At 40.4% G+C, this 20075-nt stretch overlaps 3 protein-coding genes and 2 non-coding genes across 33 annotated transcripts in view; 4 read left to right on the top strand and 1 right to left on the bottom strand.

Annotated features, from left to right (window-relative positions):
• Positions 1 to 673: 673 nt before the first annotated feature.
• LOC141808489 (high affinity cGMP-specific 3',5'-cyclic phosphodiesterase 9A) lies at positions 674 to 5700 on the bottom strand. Its single transcript, XM_074695116.1, has 14 exons — positions 5561 to 5700; positions 4437 to 4598; positions 4282 to 4333; positions 4024 to 4126; positions 3718 to 3860; positions 3569 to 3628; positions 2842 to 3019; positions 2401 to 2523; positions 2236 to 2328; positions 2034 to 2101; positions 1840 to 1942; positions 1556 to 1660; positions 1328 to 1474; positions 674 to 1246 (listed from the first exon to the last, which is right to left on the bottom strand). Exons 1-14 carry the CDS (start codon positions 5646 to 5648, stop codon positions 1052 to 1054), a joined length of 1620 nt encoding a protein of 539 aa, XP_074551217.1. The 5' UTR covers positions 5649 to 5700; the 3' UTR covers positions 674 to 1051.
• A 627-nt stretch (positions 5701 to 6327) lies between these two features.
• nifk (nucleolar protein interacting with the FHA domain of MKI67) lies at positions 6328 to 9237 on the top strand. Its single transcript, XM_074695098.1, has 6 exons — positions 6328 to 6591; positions 7160 to 7288; positions 7710 to 7818; positions 8013 to 8224; positions 8385 to 8444; positions 8686 to 9237. Exons 1-6 carry the CDS (start codon positions 6466 to 6468, stop codon positions 8890 to 8892), a joined length of 843 nt encoding a protein of 280 aa, XP_074551199.1. The 5' UTR covers positions 6328 to 6465; the 3' UTR covers positions 8893 to 9237.
• LOC141808953 (small nucleolar RNA ACA64) lies at positions 7446 to 7575 on the top strand. The gene has a single exon (XR_012599967.1). It is a non-coding gene; the product is annotated as a small nucleolar RNA ACA64 (small nucleolar RNA).
• On the top strand, positions 8481 to 8607 carry LOC141808954 (small nucleolar RNA ACA64). Its single transcript, XR_012599968.1, has one exon. It is a non-coding gene; the product is annotated as a small nucleolar RNA ACA64 (small nucleolar RNA).
• Positions 9238 to 10366: 1129 nt separating the features above from the next.
• Positions 10367 to 20075, top strand: part of clasp1a (cytoplasmic linker associated protein 1a) — a 75237-nt gene continuing 65528 nt past the window's right edge. For all 29 annotated transcript variants that reach the window (XM_074695031.1, XM_074695021.1, XM_074695015.1 and 26 more), the window contains exons 1-2: positions 10367 to 10559; positions 13104 to 13819. In XM_074695031.1, the coding sequence (XP_074551132.1) occupies positions 13622 to 13819 (198 nt within the window). In that variant the 5' untranslated portion in view covers positions 10367 to 10559; positions 13104 to 13621. The remainder of the gene's footprint in view (positions 10560 to 13103; positions 13820 to 20075) is intronic.

Genomic DNA, 20075 nt, shown 5'->3' with positions numbered 1-20075 from the left:
TCAGAAGGCGTTGGCTGGGCTGTGACCAATCAGGTTTGGGGGCACGGTGCAAAGACCTTGAGGTATCCGCCCACAAGATGAATGAGCTTTTACATCTTATTATAGGGATCAGGATGGTTCGACTCTGCTTGGCTATAAGAGCCAGCTCCTTTGGTTTATTTATTTAGTATCACGATTGAGTGTTGTGAACCTTTTCTGTAACTATACATAATAATAATTAAAAAAATGTTGGTTAACTATAGCAGAACACTTAGTTTTGTGTGTAATGTATAAATAAAAAATCAAGCTCCTCTACAACAGGCTCTACATTTGGTGCTATAATAATATACAACAAAAACTGTATACTGTTGGCCATGCAGGACCTCTTTCTTCTTATTGCATCATTTACTCTGGCTGTCATTGACAATAAAGATTGACACCTGTCCACTTAAAGAAGCCAGATAGTGACACCTACTGTTTATTAGTTGATACTACACATACGCCATAAAGGTTAGAGTCGAGGACAAGCAGGTAACCTTCAGGGACTTCAAACATTGAGGATACAGTTTGTGAACTTTATTTACCAATAAGAAAGAATCTACATTCATTCATTATTTTGGAAAAGTTTTCATTGAGTGAACAAGACTGATTGATGCCAGATGTCAACTTAAATTTTAAAACATCTACAGGAGGACATATAGTACAAAAGAGCTCTACTAAGTAAAAACTGAAGTAAAATAAGTAAGTCCATGTGAAAAAAAAACAGTCAAATTGTGCAAAATCCTCTGAACAAAAACCCTCCAAAAATTGCACTACAGTGAAAAGCAATTAAAGCTGCAACCAGTCCACTGAGCAGTTATAAACTGGGTATAAGAGCTGGACACAACCTTAGTTTAGGAATTTGCCTCTTTGTCATCACATTACATTTAAAAATGCATACACTGACACGACTTGGAGCTTCTTCAGAACTTCTGTGAATAATAATTAAATAAAATATAAAAAGACTTGTATGGTTTAAATTAAGATAAAAGCACCCTTCAGATGATGATGTCCAGCTCTGCTCCAGTATGGTTTAGTGTGCATCAGGTTTTAAGTTCTCAGGTCCAGCATCAGTCAGGCTGTCAGCTCTGCTCTGTGAACCAACACCTGTCTCTTTACTCTTGGCCGTATTCTCGCTCTGAGCTCGGTTCTGTTTCTCTCTCTCCAAGGCCTTTTCCATCTCTGTGTAATAATCCAGAGCTTTCCGCACCGGGCGGATGATGTGTTGCTGCATAAAAATAAAAACATAAAGCCAACTTTGGTCCCCATGTTTTCTAGAAGGATATTTTTGACCTTTTGAAGAAATTACCTCGAGGCAGGGGAAGAGGTTGGCCAGTTCGATGAAAAGAGGCAAAAGGACGAATCTGATGAAACCTGTTTGAGAGGAGGGTTTGGTAACTTTGTCCCGATCCATGAAGGGGGTGACTGGAAGACCCTCTAACTTCTCCATGTCGCTCTGTGGGCACACAAATTGGTTGTGCATTTCAAGCTCTTGTACTTTCAGAGTAATTTGCTGTTGCTAAACGTTGTTTCATACCTGGTTATAGAACTCCTGCAAGAGACAGTCCAACCAGGGCTCAGCTACCTCCATGGGTCGCGCCTCATTAGATATGTCGCTGACTTTGATCAGAATCATCATCAGCTGCACACACAGTGAGATAACGGATGCTTACACAGTATTTCAAGAGGAAATGGTTCAACCACTTGCAGTTCCCTTCATATTGAAATAACTCATTCAGGATACAGAAACTTTTAAACCATTTAAAAAAAACACAGATTGCAGTCCACCACATTGTTACACTGCCTGTATGTTTCTCTTACCACATCTCTGTGGTCCCTGTTTGTGAAGTCAAAATTTGGAAGGATAGACTTGAACTTGTTGAGGATTTCGTTGTGTCTTGTCATGTCAGTCGCTAGAATGCATCTGCAAGGTACAGGACAAGATCAGCAATGAGGTTTTATACGTCACTTTCACTGGCCAAAGGTCAACACAAAACAAAAGTTTCTCTTCTCACTTAATGATCCCTTCTCGGATACGTTTGTATTGGTCCATGGAGACATTTCTGAAGATGTTGCTCTCTGTCTACAAAACAGAGAAATTAAGTCACTGGCTCTGTTTCATTCCTGGTTTTTGTCCAGGTACAGTTCTAACTTCTTAAGTCTATGTTTCACAGCAGTATGAACAAAAGTTTTAACAAACACAGAGATTTAATCTACCTTCTCCAGTAGCTCAAAGGCCACAGCGCAGTGGTGGTTCTCCAATGGAGAGATGTCATTGTAGCGGAGAGCAAGTTCTGTCCGAGCATTTATCTGAAAGAGAGTCGGGCATGAGGAAAATGTCTCATGTGGCCAGTCTGAAACTGATCAAGGCTTCATGAGTACCTGATATGCATTGTTGTATCCTGTGTGGTCCAGGTCATGGCACACTGCAGAGGTCAGCATGATGAGCAGGTCAATACTGTCCATCTCACTCCTCAGGTCGGTCAGCCAGATCAGACCATACATCTGAAGAGAGAAAAAAGGAAGGTAGTGAACAGAGCAGGCAGATATGATAGGTACAGCCTCCACTTTTAACACTTTGGTAATGATGATGGATAACATGTAAACAAGCATCCCTGAGAATTTAAATCCAATATTCATTTTTGCTTTTAGCTCTTCTTCAATTTTGCTGTTTCACTGATCCCAAACATTTTGATCAATGCAAATTTAAAGGACATATTCTAAAGGGCCAGCAAATTTGATCATTTTTGGAAGAGTTATGCCCATTTTTAAAATGTAATCCTGCAAATACCCAACATATTCTCTTTAAACTTTTACACTCACCATCTGGGTAACACAGAAACAGTGCTTGAAGTTGTGGAAAGGGATGTTGTTGTATCTCCGGTAGACTTCAAACAGGAACTGCTGCAGCACCTCTGGCTCAATGTTGAAAGTCGCTATGAAATCTAAATCTGTGTACATAACCTGCAGGAGCACCATGATCTCTGCATCCTCCCACTGCCTGCAAACACACCATACACACACAGAAACACTCTGTAATGGCTCTGTAATTCATGGATACCTCTTAAGTTGCACCTGCAGTTAAAAAAGGTTTGTCTACAAAACCTACCCAACAACACCCCTGTAGTTGTGATGATTGAGTCATTGTGTGACCTTCTCCTGAGTGTTTTGCTTGTGTAACTGTATCCACTGCTGTCTTTTTGGGTGTGCATTTGAACAAACTAATTGGCAGCTAAGCCTTGCTGAAAGCAGCATCTCTTCCTCCCCATGAAGCCCTCTTCAAACATGTTGTGTTAATTAAGCCTTTTATGAAGACCATCTTTTGATTAGTGAGTTCTCTGCCGGCCTTTTCATATTGAAATGAGTGTGGTGACCATAAGAAAAGGTTGATGCTTCACATCCTCTTCAGAAACACATCAGACGTGCTTGCCGGACATGACTGTCATTGGCTGACCGGCTGTTCTCCAAGGAAACAGGGCTACTTGTTGTTTATAAGTGATGGCACAGAGCTACAGATGAGATTCAAGCCACAAATGTACATCAAACTTACCAGTTATCAAAGGTGGGAGTCTTCAAGTACTGCCTCACTTCCTCTGATACCTCCAGGGAGCTGCCAAAGACGTATTAATCATTAGCTGATGTTTAAAAAGTCTTTCTGATGGTACTTTCTAATTTCAGTGAGTTCTGTAGTGAACATGCCTCATTTGAAGAAACTTTTCCCGGACATGCTCACACTCTTTCCTGGTTTTGTGCAGAGATCTCTTGTGGTAGAAAGGAGAAGGTTCATGTGTTCCCTCTGACAGATCTTTATATAATCCCAACCAGCTCAGGTGCTCCACGCTCTGAAACAAACACAAACGAATACCCATAGGACATCACTGTAAAATCTTCAAAATCTAACCCTCTGATAACAATTGGTCATTATCTTTATATGACCTTTCACCCAGAAGACCCCCAACCTTTTGTTGGATCTGTAATATCTGGCAGTGTTACAGATTTCAGTACCTCTAGTTTCTCCCGAAATGAATCCACCTGTTTCTTCAGCTCATACACAACTGCAGGAGTCTCACTGGCCTCCATCAGGATCTTCTTCTCCAGGCCCTGCAGTCTAATAAAATAACACACAGTTAGTCTGCTGTTACAAACCAACATTTGCCTTCAAACCTCTTCTTCCTGCTCTTTTAACCATACGAAGGGTGAATCCTCTGAAATACAATATTTTTGTGAAGTAAATCCTGATTCTCTCTGTTTAAACTTTTGTACCTTTTCTCCATGGCTGAGAGATCAAATCCAAGTGCACCAGCAAGCTCCACACCTAAAATAAGCAGACATAAAAATAAAAAGAAGAACAAACACTATCAGTAGATTGTCAGTGAACCGAACCGCACTAATACTTCTCGTCAGTAACTTAGAGGTACCTAACGGCTCGCTGTTGCATTCTGCAGCCACCACCTCCAGCTTGTAGCTGCAGCTCGGGCTGTTGGGCTCCAGGTTTTGGGATATATTGATGATGCTGCCTTTGGGGTTGTAAAGCTTCAGGATGTCGTGGGGTCCGGCCTCGGCTGCTGCACGAAACAGATCTGGAGGAGAAGACTCATTTATTTTACGCTTGTTGATGAGCTGTTAGGTTGCACTTTTAAGTATCCCAATAAATGATCCCTGTCTTGATAAAGCTTTTAAACATCAGTTTTATTATGATTAGCTAAATTATTGGCAATATCTTTTTGTGTATTTTATTTGTCGTCTGGGCCATGGATCACCTGCTGACCCTGCTGCCAGTCAAGCCTGCACCCCTCATCTTCAATTAGGCCACTTACACATTGCAGGATTAAAGCCTGCCTCAGTCTTACACTTGTTACCACATTGTGTGTTTAATCAGCGAGGTATTCTTTCAAGGCTCCTTTTAAAATGGAATTTAAAATCATGTGTGTCCTACTGACCCTGTGAACCCAGCCTCTGTTTTGTTCTGTTGGTTCCATCTGTGTTCAGGATCACACATGCCTTTGATAACCTTCTTTTCCCTCCTGTCTTTCTGACCTTATCTGACATCGAACGAGGGGATGTGACAAGTGGAGTATCTGTCAGTAGCAGCTGCACCTCTGTGTGTAGCTGCGGCAACCTTTACAACACTTACACAAGTGAGTGTCATTGTTGCTTCGGTTATAACTGATTCACACACTCTATTCAGTTTTTTTTTTTTCTAAAAACAAAACTAGTAGAGTATCTTTCTTTCAATTTCTGTTTGACAGCTCTGACATTTGCATCAAATAGATTGTGTTTCAAAAAGTATGACTTCATGAATTGGGTTAAAGGAGTTTGGCTAAATTAAGGGTTAGTTTGAAAAAAAAAAAAATCAAACACAAGAGCAGATTTGAATTTGTATATACATATGGGACATATGTATTTGTGGACTATAGGACACACCATGTTTACATTTTTTTCCTTTTTGTTAAAAAAGGAAAAAAAAATAATAATAAAAATAAAATAAATATATAAATAAATAAATAAATACAATTCTGAAATCATTTTTTTTTGCTCCTACCTTTGACATCCTGTGCAGGACAATCCACCAGGAACTCAGCCTGCTCCGGTTTCCCATTCACGGTGAAGTAGATGATTTTTGTCTCCATGTTAGGAGCCACTGGGGATGCTCTGTGTATGTGTGTGGAGCTGAGCTGTGTCTGTCTCACCTCATTATTCTTCATGTTAACACTCAACCCCCTTGTTTTGATCCTCCTGGCCCCTCCTCTGCCCCTCCTTCTGTTTCCCCCATTGTTAATATTGTTTATTTTTTTAAAAAAGGTATGCTATTTATATAGTCTTGGATTTGTCATGAAATTTTATTTTACCACTGAATACTGTCAGTGGTGGTAAAATTCACCTTTGAGTTTGTGGGGAAAAACTGAGCTTCCAATTTTTTATTTACTTTTTTTTTATTAATGTATCTATTTATGTATTTATATTTATGTATTTTTTTCAATACAAATATTGAATTATATGAAGACAATCATTTAGACAATATACAAAACATCTAGACATAGATATAATGCAAAAAATACATATCTTATATATTATTTTAAAGACTTTATGCATGCTGTGAACGCTGCTGCAATAGGCTACATGTCACGCATATTAAGCAAATATTGTATGCAAGTATAGCAAATACAGTTCCTGTCTAAGCATAAAAGCCGTTGTGACCCAGAAGAGTCAGAAACTTGTGTTTTATTTCATACGATGTCGATTATTCGCTACAGTTAGTCCTTCCTGCCAGAGAGGGCGCTGTGCGCGACATTCTGCTGTTAATAACAATCAAGCAAACCTTCTTTCCGCAGTTGTTGGGCCACCACCACATGGGAAACCGGAGGAGTAGATCAACGTGGTTCGTGGAAAGTTAGCTATTGATGTTATTTTCACATTTTCAGTTTATTCCTCTCTTATTTAATCGAAATGACAGAGAGTAAAGCTGAATCGGCTCCTCAGCCGCCGAAGGAGCTGCTGGCTTTAAACCCAGAACAAGAGTCCGCGTTCAAAAAGAAGGTTCAAGAAGTGAAGAAGAGGAAGAAAACAAGCAAGGTGGGATTTAATCATGGCCTTGATAGGAATGGAGATTTTATTGTGACTCTTCTTGACAGCAGTATTTAGCATCCTCATCCAGAGCAGTAAAGGGTGATAAATTGTGGTCCGTAACCCGTCGAAAAGTATGCTTCTGAACATGTCTACCATGAATGCAGCCGCTAACCTTTTACACATGGCTACCATTAGACACTGTACAAGTACATTGAATATGTTGCTTTTTACAGTTGACATTTGTAAAATTCACCAGGGAGACATGCCAACAACTAAAATGGATGTATTGTTTGTGATTATGACTATTTTCCATATTTAGTATATGTATTAAGCTGTGCAGCAGGAAATGCGAGGAACTCCATATATATAACAGTCTAATTCATTACCACATGCACTAAACTTACATATCAATTGTAATATTTAACCTCTAATCATGCCAGAAAAAAACTAATTGTTGAATGTGGGCTTTAAGACAGAGATTGAAGTAATTCTCAGATTGATCACTGTATGATGTGATGTGACGCAATGTTGAAGTTGTAACTAAATATTTTTGTTGTGTGAATTTGTTTAACAGGTGTCGACTTTAACTCCAGGAGTGATTTATGTGGGTCACCTTCCAGTCGGGCTGTTTGAACCTCAACTCAAATCATACTTTGAACAGTTTGGGAAAGTCCAGAGGCTGCGGCTGTCCAGGAGTAAAAAGGTAGAGCAGATGGCAACCACTTGCACAAACAATTTCAAAATATTTATTTCCTTTCCACAGAGTTAAAATATGATACTTATAATTCATGTTTTGAAACAAATTATCAGGATCATCTTTCAGGCAGTTTTATGCTGAGTGTCTAATGCTGAATTTTGGCTCATACTGAAAATGGTCTCAGGTCTAACAGTGGTCTGAGGTCAGATAACTGAGCCTACAGTATTGCAGCACGTTAAGCTTATCACCTGCCAACCTAGTGGTAGAGCGATAAAACCCATATGCCAACAAGAAGCAGAGAAACCCAGATTAATGACAATCCAAAAACAAAGTTTGAAATCATAGTTTCATGAGGCTTAATAAAATGAAGATGTGTGACTGTGAAATGTGCATTGTTCATCAATTTAATCTTGTATCTTTATTTTAGACAGGTGGGAGCAAAGGCTATGCATTCATTGAATTTGAATGTGATGAAGTTGCCAAGATTGTTGCTGAGACCATGAACAATTACCTCATGGGAGAAAGACTCATCAAATGTGAGTATTTAACTTCATCTACATGATGGTTTATCAGTAGTATTGACTCCTTTTTGATGTGGATTTTACAGAAGTGATATCAGAAAACATCTCACCCTTCTTATTAACTTTGTAAAACAGTGGTTTAAATAATTTCAATCCATGTAAAAGTACAGCATTAAAAGCCCCATTTGTTGTCTCTTTCTGTTTCCCAGGTGATGTAATTCCTCCAGAAAAGGTTCATGAGAAGCTGTTTGTTGGCTCTCAGAAAGTATTTAAAAAGCCCTCACACCCTGCTGTGCAGCGATACAACAGAAAACGTTCAGAGGAGCAGTTTGCAAAGATGACAAAAAATCTGCTGCGCAAAGAATCAAAGCTCCGTAAGCGACTGGCAGCAAATGGCATTGACTACGACTTCCCTGGATTTGTAAGTTTGCCTCATATAGATTATTAAGGCATCTTTTTATACTTTGTTAGCCATAGTCAGCCAGATTTCAGCTGCTATTCAGCACAGCCATGTTGTCAAACTGGGCTCTGCTCATGCTCAATAACACATTGCAAAAAACACTCTGTATCATTTTATCCAGGCTGCTCAGGTTCCTCCGAAGAAATCCTCAGATTCCATGAATGCGTCCACATGCAGTGATGTAAGTACATTTTACTTTATAACATTTGATATTGGCACAGACTGAAAATGGCTCCAGGTGTCTCAGTGATCTGGGGTCAGATAACTGTGCCTACAGAACCATGGTGCATTAAGCTTATTGCGTACCTTTGTGGCTGCGTGATAAAACCCTTGTACCTACATACTTTAACCTGTAATCATTTCAGGATTTAAAATGGGATTAGAAATAAAACATGTCCTCTTTGTGTCTATTCTTTCTTCAGGACGTCACACCACTCTGCACCCCGTCTGTCCTAGAGAGGAGGAAGTCCATGGTCATCGATGATGATGCTGATGATGAAATTATCATTAAGTTGCCAGAGGTGGAGATAGATGATGAGTCGTCCTCAGAAGAAGAGGAGGAGGAGGATAACACTGATGATGAGGAGGAGGCAGAGGGGTCAGAGAAAGAGGACACAGAGAAGCAGTGAAAGACTTAAGCTTTTTATTGTGGACTTTGTTCAATGGGACTGACAGAGAGCAGATACACACATCAGAATCATGTGTGGTCTTTTATTGCGATCACACGGTAACATGATAATGTGTGTATGCCATCAGTTAATACTTGTGCTTGTGATATCCTAATTAACGAGCATCTATTGTGCCGAGACTTCTATCACATTTTCAGATGTGCATTTTAGTCCAAGCAGACTTCTTTTTGTGCCATATCGGGGCACTTAAGTTTTTTCTTTTCTTTGTGAACACAAAGACACAATTGTCAAAAAATGTTGTTAAATGTGTACATTTAAAATGTGACTTTTGAAAATAAAAGATGTCAGAACTTTTTCTTGAGTGAATTGTCTGATATGGAATTTGAATTTAATTCTTTTTAACATGTAGGCATTGCTCTTGATTATTCTCTATTTTTTTAATTAAAGGATTAGCTTTGTTTTCTGAGATAAACATGAGAAGCCTTTAAGTCAGACACTCTACCCCTAAATCTTCATTTATATCTTGTACTAGTGCAGGGGTCTGCAACCTATACCTTCGAAAGAGCCGTTTTGCCTCAGCTCACGTAGATGAAAGTCATTTGGGAGCCACAAGATTTACTTTATCTTCACATAAAGACAAAAAAGTTTATACATAATATATAATATATATAATCTGTTAAATAATTGTGTAAGCTTTTGTGTTAATAAAATTGTAAATAATTTTTTTTCAATAAATTTTGCAAATTTAAGGAAAAAAAGAAATTTGTAATGTGATAGATTTAATAAATGTGCAAAATTTATGAAAATTCAATTAGTTAATTTAAAAAAAAATCAAAATAATGGAAAATTAAAATTGAAAACAAATATTTGCAAAATTTTGCTATTCCAAAAAATTTGCTGAAATGTCATAGATTTGCAAAAAAAAAAAAAAGAAAAACCCTGAATAACGCAATTTTAAAATTTTGCTTAGTTTCACAAAATTGTAAAACTGTCTAAAATTGCAAAAAAAGGGTATTAACATAAGAAAAATTAAAAAAAATTAAATCTAGAAAAAAATGGGGAAATCTTTTTCTTAATCTGCAAAAATTGAAAAAAATTGAAAAAAAAATGGATAAAAAAAAAATTAAAGCTTTATTTCAAGGGGTGATGCATTTTTTAGTACAAAATGTCATGATTTTACTTGGTGTCTGTGTTGTTTCCATTAATGCCCACTGTAAGAAATTTTTTTCAAAAAAACCCTGTATTTTAATTATATTTCAAAGCTACAAGGAGCCACTGCAAAGGAGTCAAAGAGCCGCATGAGGCAGAGCAGAGCCTCAGGTTGAAGACTACTATACTAGTGGGAGTAACAGTGTAAGTTAAAGCTCTCGTTTTTGTGCCACAAAAAGCACAGAGCACTTCTGTCCAGTAGAGGTCGCTGGATGCTGTGTTAAAAACATCCATGACACACTGATGCCATGCGACAGTTCTCCAAGTGCCAACATCATCCCTGGATCCACTGCGCATGCGCGCGACGATTCCATTCTTGTCCTGCAGGCAGCATTCCGGGTGGAGAGAGTAAGAGAAAGAGAAAGGCAGGGGAGATTTTAAGGCCGTACACTTTATATTTACAACAAGAAATAGGCGCTGTTTGGCCTCAAAGAAGAGCGGAGTTTAAGCAGGATATGGTGAGTAGAAACATGAATGTAATTTGTTCATTGTCACATTTTCTTCTTTGTGCCTAACTGACTGCCTGTGACTGACGTTTCATTGAAAGGTAGGGCTAGCTTTAGCTTTTATTCCTCCACACACCTTCTCTGTCTGGTGCCGTAGAGAGATCTGAAAACAAACAATGAAAATTCATTCCTCCTGGTCACGGGGGGAGAAAACACAGGGGGCTCATGTTTCAGCTTAGACGTGTCTGTACGCTGTATGTGTGCTCCTGGGTTATTGCTAACAGTGATGGTGTGGCTGAGAGCTAGCTGGAGCTCTGCTAACACTAAAAAAAAAAAAAAAAAAAGAAAAGAGGGGTGTGTTGGGTGTGTGTGTGTGTGTGTGTGTGTGTGTGTGTGTGTGTGTGTGTGTGTGTGTGTGTGTGTGTGTGTTGGACTTCAAGCAAATTGTGCGACAAGGTGGGGTGGTTTGTCATAGTCATAGGCAGTTGTGTAAATATAGCACAAATCTTGTCTCTATTCATTGCTGATGAATTCATACACTGTAATTCATTGTAATCCCATTGGTATGTTGACTTTTTTCATGGCTACTGTTAAAAATGCTGTAAGCTCTGAAAACTACACGTCAGTATTTCCCTGACATCATTACTGATGTAATATTTTTTTACTCCCAGAGAGTGGTTTATACTAGTAGCTCCAAAGTGTCTCGACAATCATCTAGTTAACATGTTATTCTCAACTTCATGAACTCAAAACGCAGATCATTCATTGCCTGCAAGGTTCTCATTGTGTGTATCTTTGAGCTGTACACTTTGGTTTAGAAATGACTTGACTTTGCAATGACAGGAGTGAACTTAAAAGGAATGTGAAAGTATTATTCAGAGATCACAGTCTACTTATTTGTGATGGTCTGCTTCATGTGCTGCAGACATTGCAGAGTATCATAGACCACGGAGAGGATGTGCACTGTGAATGCTGAGCTATGTGATGACACTGATTGTCAGTCATCCAAATTATTGTTTTCTGTGTGTTTTAAAATTTGAGATATGTTTGCAGGGAACATGGAAGGCAACTGGTAAATTCATCTCATTGCGTTTCCCTAGGTAACAGTATTAGCCTAAAACATTCCTGCTAAAGAGACTAACAATGAAGCTGAAGTCACCTTATATTTTAACTGTTGCTGTTGTGAGTACAAATGAGTAACTTTAATATTACCCAATGTTCCAACATCAACACTGCACTGATCTAAAAAAAAAAAAAATCATGTGTTATTGCAGCAAAGGGTCATAGTCCGCTGACTGTGGCCCATATCTCACAGGTCGGTGTTTCACTTCACAGCACAAGAGGCCAACATCTGATAGCAATGTTGTTTAAGCATTCCTTTCTGCTAGATAATGTTGTCGTAAGACAAAGGTCTTGGGTTATTTTGAAAGGAAGAAGCACCCTCAGCATATGACTAAAAGATGTAATAGTGGAACTAATTGTCTCCACAGTGACGTCCATATTTGTTTGGAGTTGCTACTGAGGCTCTACCCCTCAGCCCCTATGTTGCCATGGCGCTGCTGCTTTGTCAGGCTGAGCATTGGAGCTGTCAGAGATGGGGGTGTGTTGGTGTTTGGGGACAACCTTCACAGCCTTGATTTAACTGTTTCTTCCTCTTTTGTTTGTTGTATTCCCCTTTAGTTGTTGAATTCTGTTTGAAACTTTAGATTCAGTTTCCATGTCATCCATGCTGCTGTTATTTAGCTTTGGGTTGTATTCAACTTTTGGCTAATATATGATGTCAAAACTGATACCAAATGGTGCTGGCACCTTTAAAGAGCCCAATTTGACACCCATTGTGTAAGCAGAATCCATTCATCTGAAAAATATGTTGATTTTAAAAACACCACCCTCCTCTTTAGCACGCTTCAGTCTGTGAGGGTGTAGCTGCAATGAGCTGTATTAAATCAAAGAACACTTAAATTAATTGGCTGCAAGCAAAACTTTCTAAATCATGTGTTGCTACAGTGCTACAATGTTTGAATGCAGGAAATGTTTGAGTGGAGCAGTTTTGACGCAACATTGTGCAGTTTTTCTTAGGTAGATGCCTAAAAAATGAACTACATTGGTTGCAAGTCCTTCTAAAGGCTTTAATGGCTCCATGCAGGCCAGTCCAGTTTTTCGAAGCCAAACTGGGAAAACAACCTCTCGCTTTGTTTATCAGGTCATTATCATGTTAAAACAAGAACAGGACAAACAGAAACTGCTGCCACTGAGTCCGGAGCTGTTGTCTAAAGCTCAAAGAGGCAATAATCAATAAATCCAGCAACAGACTGACTTTTTCTCTCTCTGATCTCATTTAAAAAGTAATCATAATAGTAATGAAAACAGAGCCAAACAAAGATACACTGCCCAAGAAGGAAGCAACTGTACGTCTGTAAAAAGCTGCTTTGACTGTAGGATCCAATGAAAAGATGTGTTTAATGTCTCCTTTCGTACACTGAGTTGATTCACTTGTGATCTGATTATATCGAGAGATTCAATTATTAACCGACACTTTCTTTTCTGCTCCTTCAGGGCTCTCCAGGCCAAATCCCCGGACTAAACATGGAGCTATAAGTTAGCTCTCTTCATCCACCTCTATTTGCTGCCTTGCTTGCCGCTTGCCAAAACCACCTCCACTACCCTCGCTGTAGCGGTTTGGCTCAAACTCCTCCAAGAGAAGACGAGGGGGGAAAAAAAAACTCAAGTAGGAGGGAGCGGTAAACTTTCCCCAGCTGCTGTCCAGACACACACATGCTGCATTGCTGCCATTCCCCAAGTCCTGCTCCATCCATCTCTAGGGAACAGCCACTAGCTTGCTAGCGAGCTAGCACTTTGCACAAACATAAGGCCTGTCCTCGCGTAAAGAAATACAAGCAGACTGTGTGCAATCGCCTCTTTCTTTATTCTCCCCTTTCCGGGTCATCCTGCCACACACTCGCTAACTGGGGCTCCTTTTGTTGAGCTGTCGGATTTCTCGTAGCCAGTCAGGCAGTCATTCATTCATACAGACAGGCTGAGGAAGCCAGAGGGTTTGGTTATCACAGGCCAGGATGATGGAGCCCAGTATGGAGAACTGCTTGGCTCAGGTCCTGCAGAAGGACATGGGTCGACGACTGCAGGTGGGGCAGGAGATCATCGACTATATCCTGGACAAAGAGAAGTCCCACGACCTGGAGCAGGATCAGACCAATCTGGACAAGATGGTAGATGGCATCGCCAGCTCCTGGGTCAACTCCAGCAACTTTAAGGTAAATTCAGAAGTCTAATGGGTCAGGGGGTGTCAGGTTTCTACACACCGGCAGCCACACAGGTCTCAACCTCACCACATCCACAAAACTGTAGCCATTTAAATCCTGTCTGATACACAGCTGCAGCATTGTACTCTGGCATATCTGTGTGTCAGTTTAAATCTCAATTAGCAAGTTATTTCTTTTTCACCCACGGTAATTTCTGCCAACTCTCATTGTGTACCAGCGCAGGAAGTAGTGTTTGCTGAGCAGTATGCCTGAAGTGATATAGGACATTCAGCTGTAAGTTATGCTTTTGTTTGGGATAGAAAGTGAAGGGCAATGCAGAAGACTGGCATAATTTATGCATGGACCCAAATGTTTTTGCATCTAAATGTTTGATGCTGATTCTCTTGTTTTGTAGCAAAAAGCTGTTTAAGATAAAAGGCAAAGAACTCCTTTGCTATGAACGTATTTTATGATTTCAAACAGGGTGAATATTGTGACTTTTCCTTACACATATAATACATGCTTCTGGGATTTAAGTCAAAAACAGCAGATGGAAGACTTACTAATATGCAATCTTGGTATTTTCACTCCATTTCCATAACATTGTGCGGCCACATAATGGCCTTTTTCTTGCTTGTTTAAAGAAGGATTTCCACTTTTTCTGACTGTTTGCGACACCACACAACGTCTTTGTCCCTTTCCACCATGAAGCCGGCTCCCATTCTTCTTCTGTGATTTGTTGTGCGTTATTTGTGAGTTCAATCTTCGGCACAATTTTATCTGACTCTGAATTGTGATTACATCAGCAGCTCTCTCAGTTCCCGACCACAGGTTGCTTTCTCTGCCATGAGAGTAGGAACGCTGTGTTTACCGAAGCTCTGATTTCATGTCGGGATATGCTGCTTTAGCTCAGTATGGGCCTGAAAATGTCAAAGCTATCTGCCTGAACAAAGCCAAGCCTGCCCCTGATGCTCTACATACTGTGGCTCAGCAAGGACAGAGAAGGCTTAGAGTGTAGTTTTCCTTCTGTCTCTGAAGCCTCAGTGATACTTGCTGTACCAAGATCGTAGTTTTTATATGTTGCAAATTACAATGTGTGTTGCATTTTTGTGTTTTCGTGGAAGTTGTCGCATGCTTGAGAAAAATGGTGATGAGAGGGCAGAATGCAGTCAGAAGAGTGTTTTTAGGAAACAGAAAGTGGTTTAAATGGATCTGACCCTGTTTGCTGGTTCTAAAAGGTCGGATGGTGAATACTTTTGCAGACTAACGTTCCTCCCGTATGGCATTGCTGTCAGTGGTTTGTTTTTGCTCAAACATTAGAATATACAATTATTTCCAATATGTATCCTCTGAGAAGAAGAAGACTGCCATTTTTTTAGTATTAGGTTGAGTTTAAAGGGGCCAAGAGGAGTTTGAAAGTGATCTTGAAAAAGTCTCCCTTCTAGATATATTCCTGATTGTAATCCACACTTTAAAATGAGATTATCAGCGCCAATATTGGTGGTTACAGGTTATTTTAAATTGCTACTTCTTCAGGGTTGACCAGGACCGGATTGATTTATGCCACATCTAGGTCTCTATGATAACACAACGCCGGCTGATGAAGTTTAGTTGTGAGAGGAGATAAAACACAGAGATCTATGTTTTTCTCTGCTGAAAACAATTTCTTTGACTAATTTTGTAGTGGTGGTGGACACAGGAGCCTAACTGTCAGACAGAAAAAGGACAGAAGAGCAGAAAAAAGCTTAACGGGAGAGTGATACAGCCCGAGCTAAAGGCTAATTAGCTACATTCAGCAGTTTTTCTGCAGTGGTCTGTCCGTCTGCTGAGTGAGGTTACGTTGGCTCTGCTTGGTAGATGACTGGCATTTGCTATCGTTACACATCACGGACATGTCTTAGAGCACCGGGCTGAGGCTAATTATAAACTCCATACAAACTGATAGTGTTTTCTTGTTGTCACATTAGCCTACAGATACCTCGGAGCACTGGGCTGCCGATAGCACTACATATAGCCTGCCGCTACGTCTGCTTGATGCCACAAGCCTTCAAACTGCAGTGCTATGTAACTGTACCGATAAATACCTTACCTCAGCACGTTGTATCCAGCAAAAAGTTGTCTTGAACAAAGAAAATTTGTTTCGATCCAATCTCCATTTAATTCCAAAACAAACACATGCTGAACTAAAAGTAATTTACAACAGTGTGAGGAGACTCCGGGCCACAAGGTGGTGAGGGAGTGCAATTAAAACAGATCCTCATCATAGCATCTTTAAATTGGATAGCTAAAGTGTCACCATCACCACCACCACTGACTCTATCTATCCCCTGTAGGAACCAGACAAATGATGGGATGCAACAGAGATTAAATCCACTTGTATTTGTGCAAACTGTGATCTCCAGTCTCCTCGTCTGATTGGTGTTGTCAGGCTATTTCTGGCAGCCATGTAATGATTCATTCACACAACATTTCTCATGGACGGAGTCATGTGTGCAGGACAGGGACACCCCTCGATGCAGTTGTCATTTTCCGTCTGTGTTTCCGTTCCCTCTCTGGGCGTGTCATGGCAGCAGCCACATCCCTGCTGTGGTTCCAGCTGTTAGTTCACCTCCAGACAAGTGTGTTTGTGCTCCTGATGATTGGCTGCATGCAGAGGTGTGGTGCTGGCGGGGAATAGAGAGTGAGTGGATTCTTTGGGATGATTTTGTGGATTATCTTCAATCGATGGATAAGGTTATATTTAGTCTGAGGGTTGTCTGAGCATGTTTCTGGCTGTAGCTTCTCTAAAACCTTACCTGACATGCCTTTCAGCTCCATATTTAATTTGCCTTAATGATGGTTTGTAAGCTTCTTTGGTTTGTTTTCCACCCTCTTCTCTCCCTCATCTCTGCTGTACCAAAAATCCCCACCATGGAAACAATCAGATTTATCTGATTTTTACTCCAGCTTACCTCCCATCCGTCTTTTCTCTCAACTTCCCTGCCTCCAAGAGACCAGTTAAGCTCTTGTCAGTAACCATCTATCACTCCACCTCTCCCCTCCTTCATTTTCCCCTCCACCTCTGGAAGCTGAGCTGGTTCACTGACCAGATCGATGCAGGCTGGCAGGACTGGTTTCCGGATTGACGAGCCCTGAAGTGATCGCTCAGACAAGCTGGTGCCACCTGTGATGTTATTGTTGGTCATGTCTGGGCTCAGTCGCCAAAGCATGACCACAAGGGAGGCATTTCCAGCATCCTTTGGGGTGTAGATGACCAATAGGATTGTTCCAAATTTTTGGTTGTGCTGTTTACAAGCCCTGTGGCTCTCAGAAGAGAACATTTCAGTTTTTATCCTTCTTTTGGGGATGATCCAACTCCAATCTCAGAAAGCAGAGCTAACGTAACCTCACTCTTCATTTTATTGATAGACTCTCAAGTTTGAACAGACTATTGCAGAATAAATGCTGGCTGTGGGTTGGTATGGACATTATCTCAGACATCTTAGCCTGTGTTTTAGCCTTTAGCCTGTAGCCTTTCCTTTTTCTTTTTGCCAGTCCAGCTCCAGTGTCCACTAGGGGTGGGAGAAAAAAATAGAAACTCAATATATGTTTTTTTTTGTTTGACAATATCAATTCTTTCTTTTAAAACATGATTTTTGTTCAAAATCAAATTCTTCATTTCAGTCTCAGTTTCTAAACTGGATTGGAAAAAAGTTACCACTTTAATCCAGCAGAGGGTGAAATATTTCTCTCTGATTCACCTGATGTGCATTGTATATGAAAATATGGCTCCTGGTACAGTCTGTAGACATTATTGTCATCGTTTACCTTCACATAGTCTGGTGTTAAAAAAGCAAACTAAAAATCTTAAAAATCTTAAATATCGAAGAATCGCTATTCAAATCCAATCCACACCCCAAAAATCGTGATAGAATCGAATTGCGAGTATAGCATATGGTCCCAGTCCTCGTGTCCGCCATTGCTATTGAAACACCCAAGAAATCCTTTTCTTTAAGAAAAAAGACAGATCTTGCTTTAACCTCGCTGCTAAAATTTGTCAGCCGGCATAGTGTTGTCATAGAGACTTTTCATCTATGTGCTGTACACGGATTCTTCTCCAACCTGAAAAGTCTGACCCAACCATGAAAGCTAAGAATTATTATTTAGAAAAAACAATTTTAGCTCTGAATCTAATTTCAAATTAGGGATGCACCGATCTGATCCCGGTATCGGGTATCGGCGCCGATCCAGCCCCTCAAAGCTGGATCAGGTATCGGTGAGAAAGGATCGGTCCACACTTGACACTAAGGCCAAGCTATAATTTAGTCTACAGGGTATAAAATTTTACAACCAAGAGGACCAGGGCGGCCTTCAGGGAGCCATTGAGTGGTGGCAGGAGGTCTTGGTGTATTTCCTGCTATGAAATGGCTTTTTCTCTTCTGTTCATTACTGCGTTGTTCCAGGTTAGATGGCAGCAACTTTTCCTCTCACTGCCTCTCAGGGATCGTAGGCTTTGAGATTTACTGTGTTTGTAATCACAACAATGACTTCAAGTGTGGTCCTGCAAAGCAATAAAGCCACATAAACAAATCCCAGTTGTAATATTGCACGAACCAGTTTTGTGTGAACTTCATATTTGGAGCTTTTGCAGATAAATCATTGTGGGGCAGTGATTTTTTTTTGAGGAAACGTGACGTGAAAGAACAGAAGAAAGTCTTTTGTCTGTCAGATTGTAGTCTGCATCTGTAGGGAGGCCTGACCTGCTGACATCATCAAAGACAGCACTGATGATTAGTTGTCTGGTACTCAAACACCCGGTGCTTAATGCTCCAGGGTGCAGCTGAGCGACTGAGGATAACTTTGAAGTTGTCCTCTTAAAGGGCTGTTTCTGTTGCCCTGCTGGGGAGTGTCACGTCTCAACAGGATGTTATACAGCAAATAATGTGTTCCATTAACGCTCCTATCTCTCTCTGGGAACCTTCTAATAATCACATTTTGGCTTTGATTTCAGAAAACAAAACAAAGTTGGATAAACTAAAAGAAGTCAAGTGGCCATTGTCCCGTGTTGAAACCAAAACTTTTGATTCTCTCTCAACTCCTTTCTGTTTTGTACTCCTTGTGCTAAAATATTTACTCAAGTGTATGAATGTCATGACTCTGGGGTACTGTGATTAAACGGAAGTGACTCAAAAGCGTGTTTCAGAAGGACACCCCTGTGTCAACAACTAGAAAACTGCAGACTGAAGGTGTGTTCACACATTCACCAAACTGACAGTTTCCAGAAATTTTAAACAGAATGTGCGAACCCAGAACTTCTCACCTTGGCATTTTCCTGCCAGCTTCTTTTGCTAATGCCATGGATTTGTCTATTAAAGATGATAGAGAAAAAAAGTAGACTGACACTGTCCTCAGTTGGTTTAAATCATACCTAACAAACAGGACAGAGTACATCTCCATGGGTCACGTAAACTCTTATCCAAACACTGTTAACTGCGGTGTTCCCCAGGGGTCAGTCCTTGGCTCCATCCTCTTCATTCTTTATCTCATTCCCTTTGTGTGAGAAAGCCTTTTCTAAGGTTCGATATTACAGACTCAGGTCCTGCTGCTTGTCTCAGTTAGCAGCTCTGCCTGCAGCAGCATGTTGCAACACCAATTAATGAGCAGCCAGAGTAAACCCAGATCAATAATAAACACAGTTTTCATGCAATGCTCTCATTCTCTGTCTCAGAGTTCTCACTTTCTGCCAGGTAAGAGCAGCCGGGAGGCTGTTTGTGCAAAAAAATCCATGGTGTCCTGAAAGTTTGTAGAGAAACACTTGAGCTAAGCTAAAGTCCACACAAAAATTGAACATATCCTCTCTAAGACAGAGAAAAACACTTCTTATGTTGCATCTTCATTATAATTATTATTCATGGACAAACATTTTTGAAGAAGTTGCTTGAGATTCATGTTTTAAACATTATCTCTGTGTCTAGTTTGAAGCCACGTGCGCTCTGTGCAGCAGGTGAACTTGAAGGTCAGTTTCCTGAGTCATTCTGGCTTGAAGGGGGACTTTGGAGCCCCCACACTAAATGTAAATCCAGAAGCATGTCAACGCTGTGAACTCTGCCAGAGCAAAGGTTTATGTAGGGAAACGTTGCAACACACACCTGACGCTCTGAGGCACTTAGGACGGGAGGCCTTCAACATGATGAAGAGCTGCTGTGAGCTTTCATCCTGCTGTGACATCTGATGGTTTACAAATCACTACAGACCTGTGTGTGTGTGTAAGTGTGTGTGTGTGTGAGAG

Source organism: Halichoeres trimaculatus, unplaced genomic scaffold, assembly GCF_033239565.1.
Source record: "Halichoeres trimaculatus isolate MK-OKI-2021-1 unplaced genomic scaffold, fHalTri1.1 fHalTri1_scaffold_19, whole genome shotgun sequence".
NCBI lineage: Eukaryota > Metazoa > Chordata > Actinopteri > Labriformes > Labridae > Halichoeres > Halichoeres trimaculatus.
Note: the sequence above shows the minus strand (reverse complement) of the source record. Positions and strands in the feature narration are given on the sequence as shown.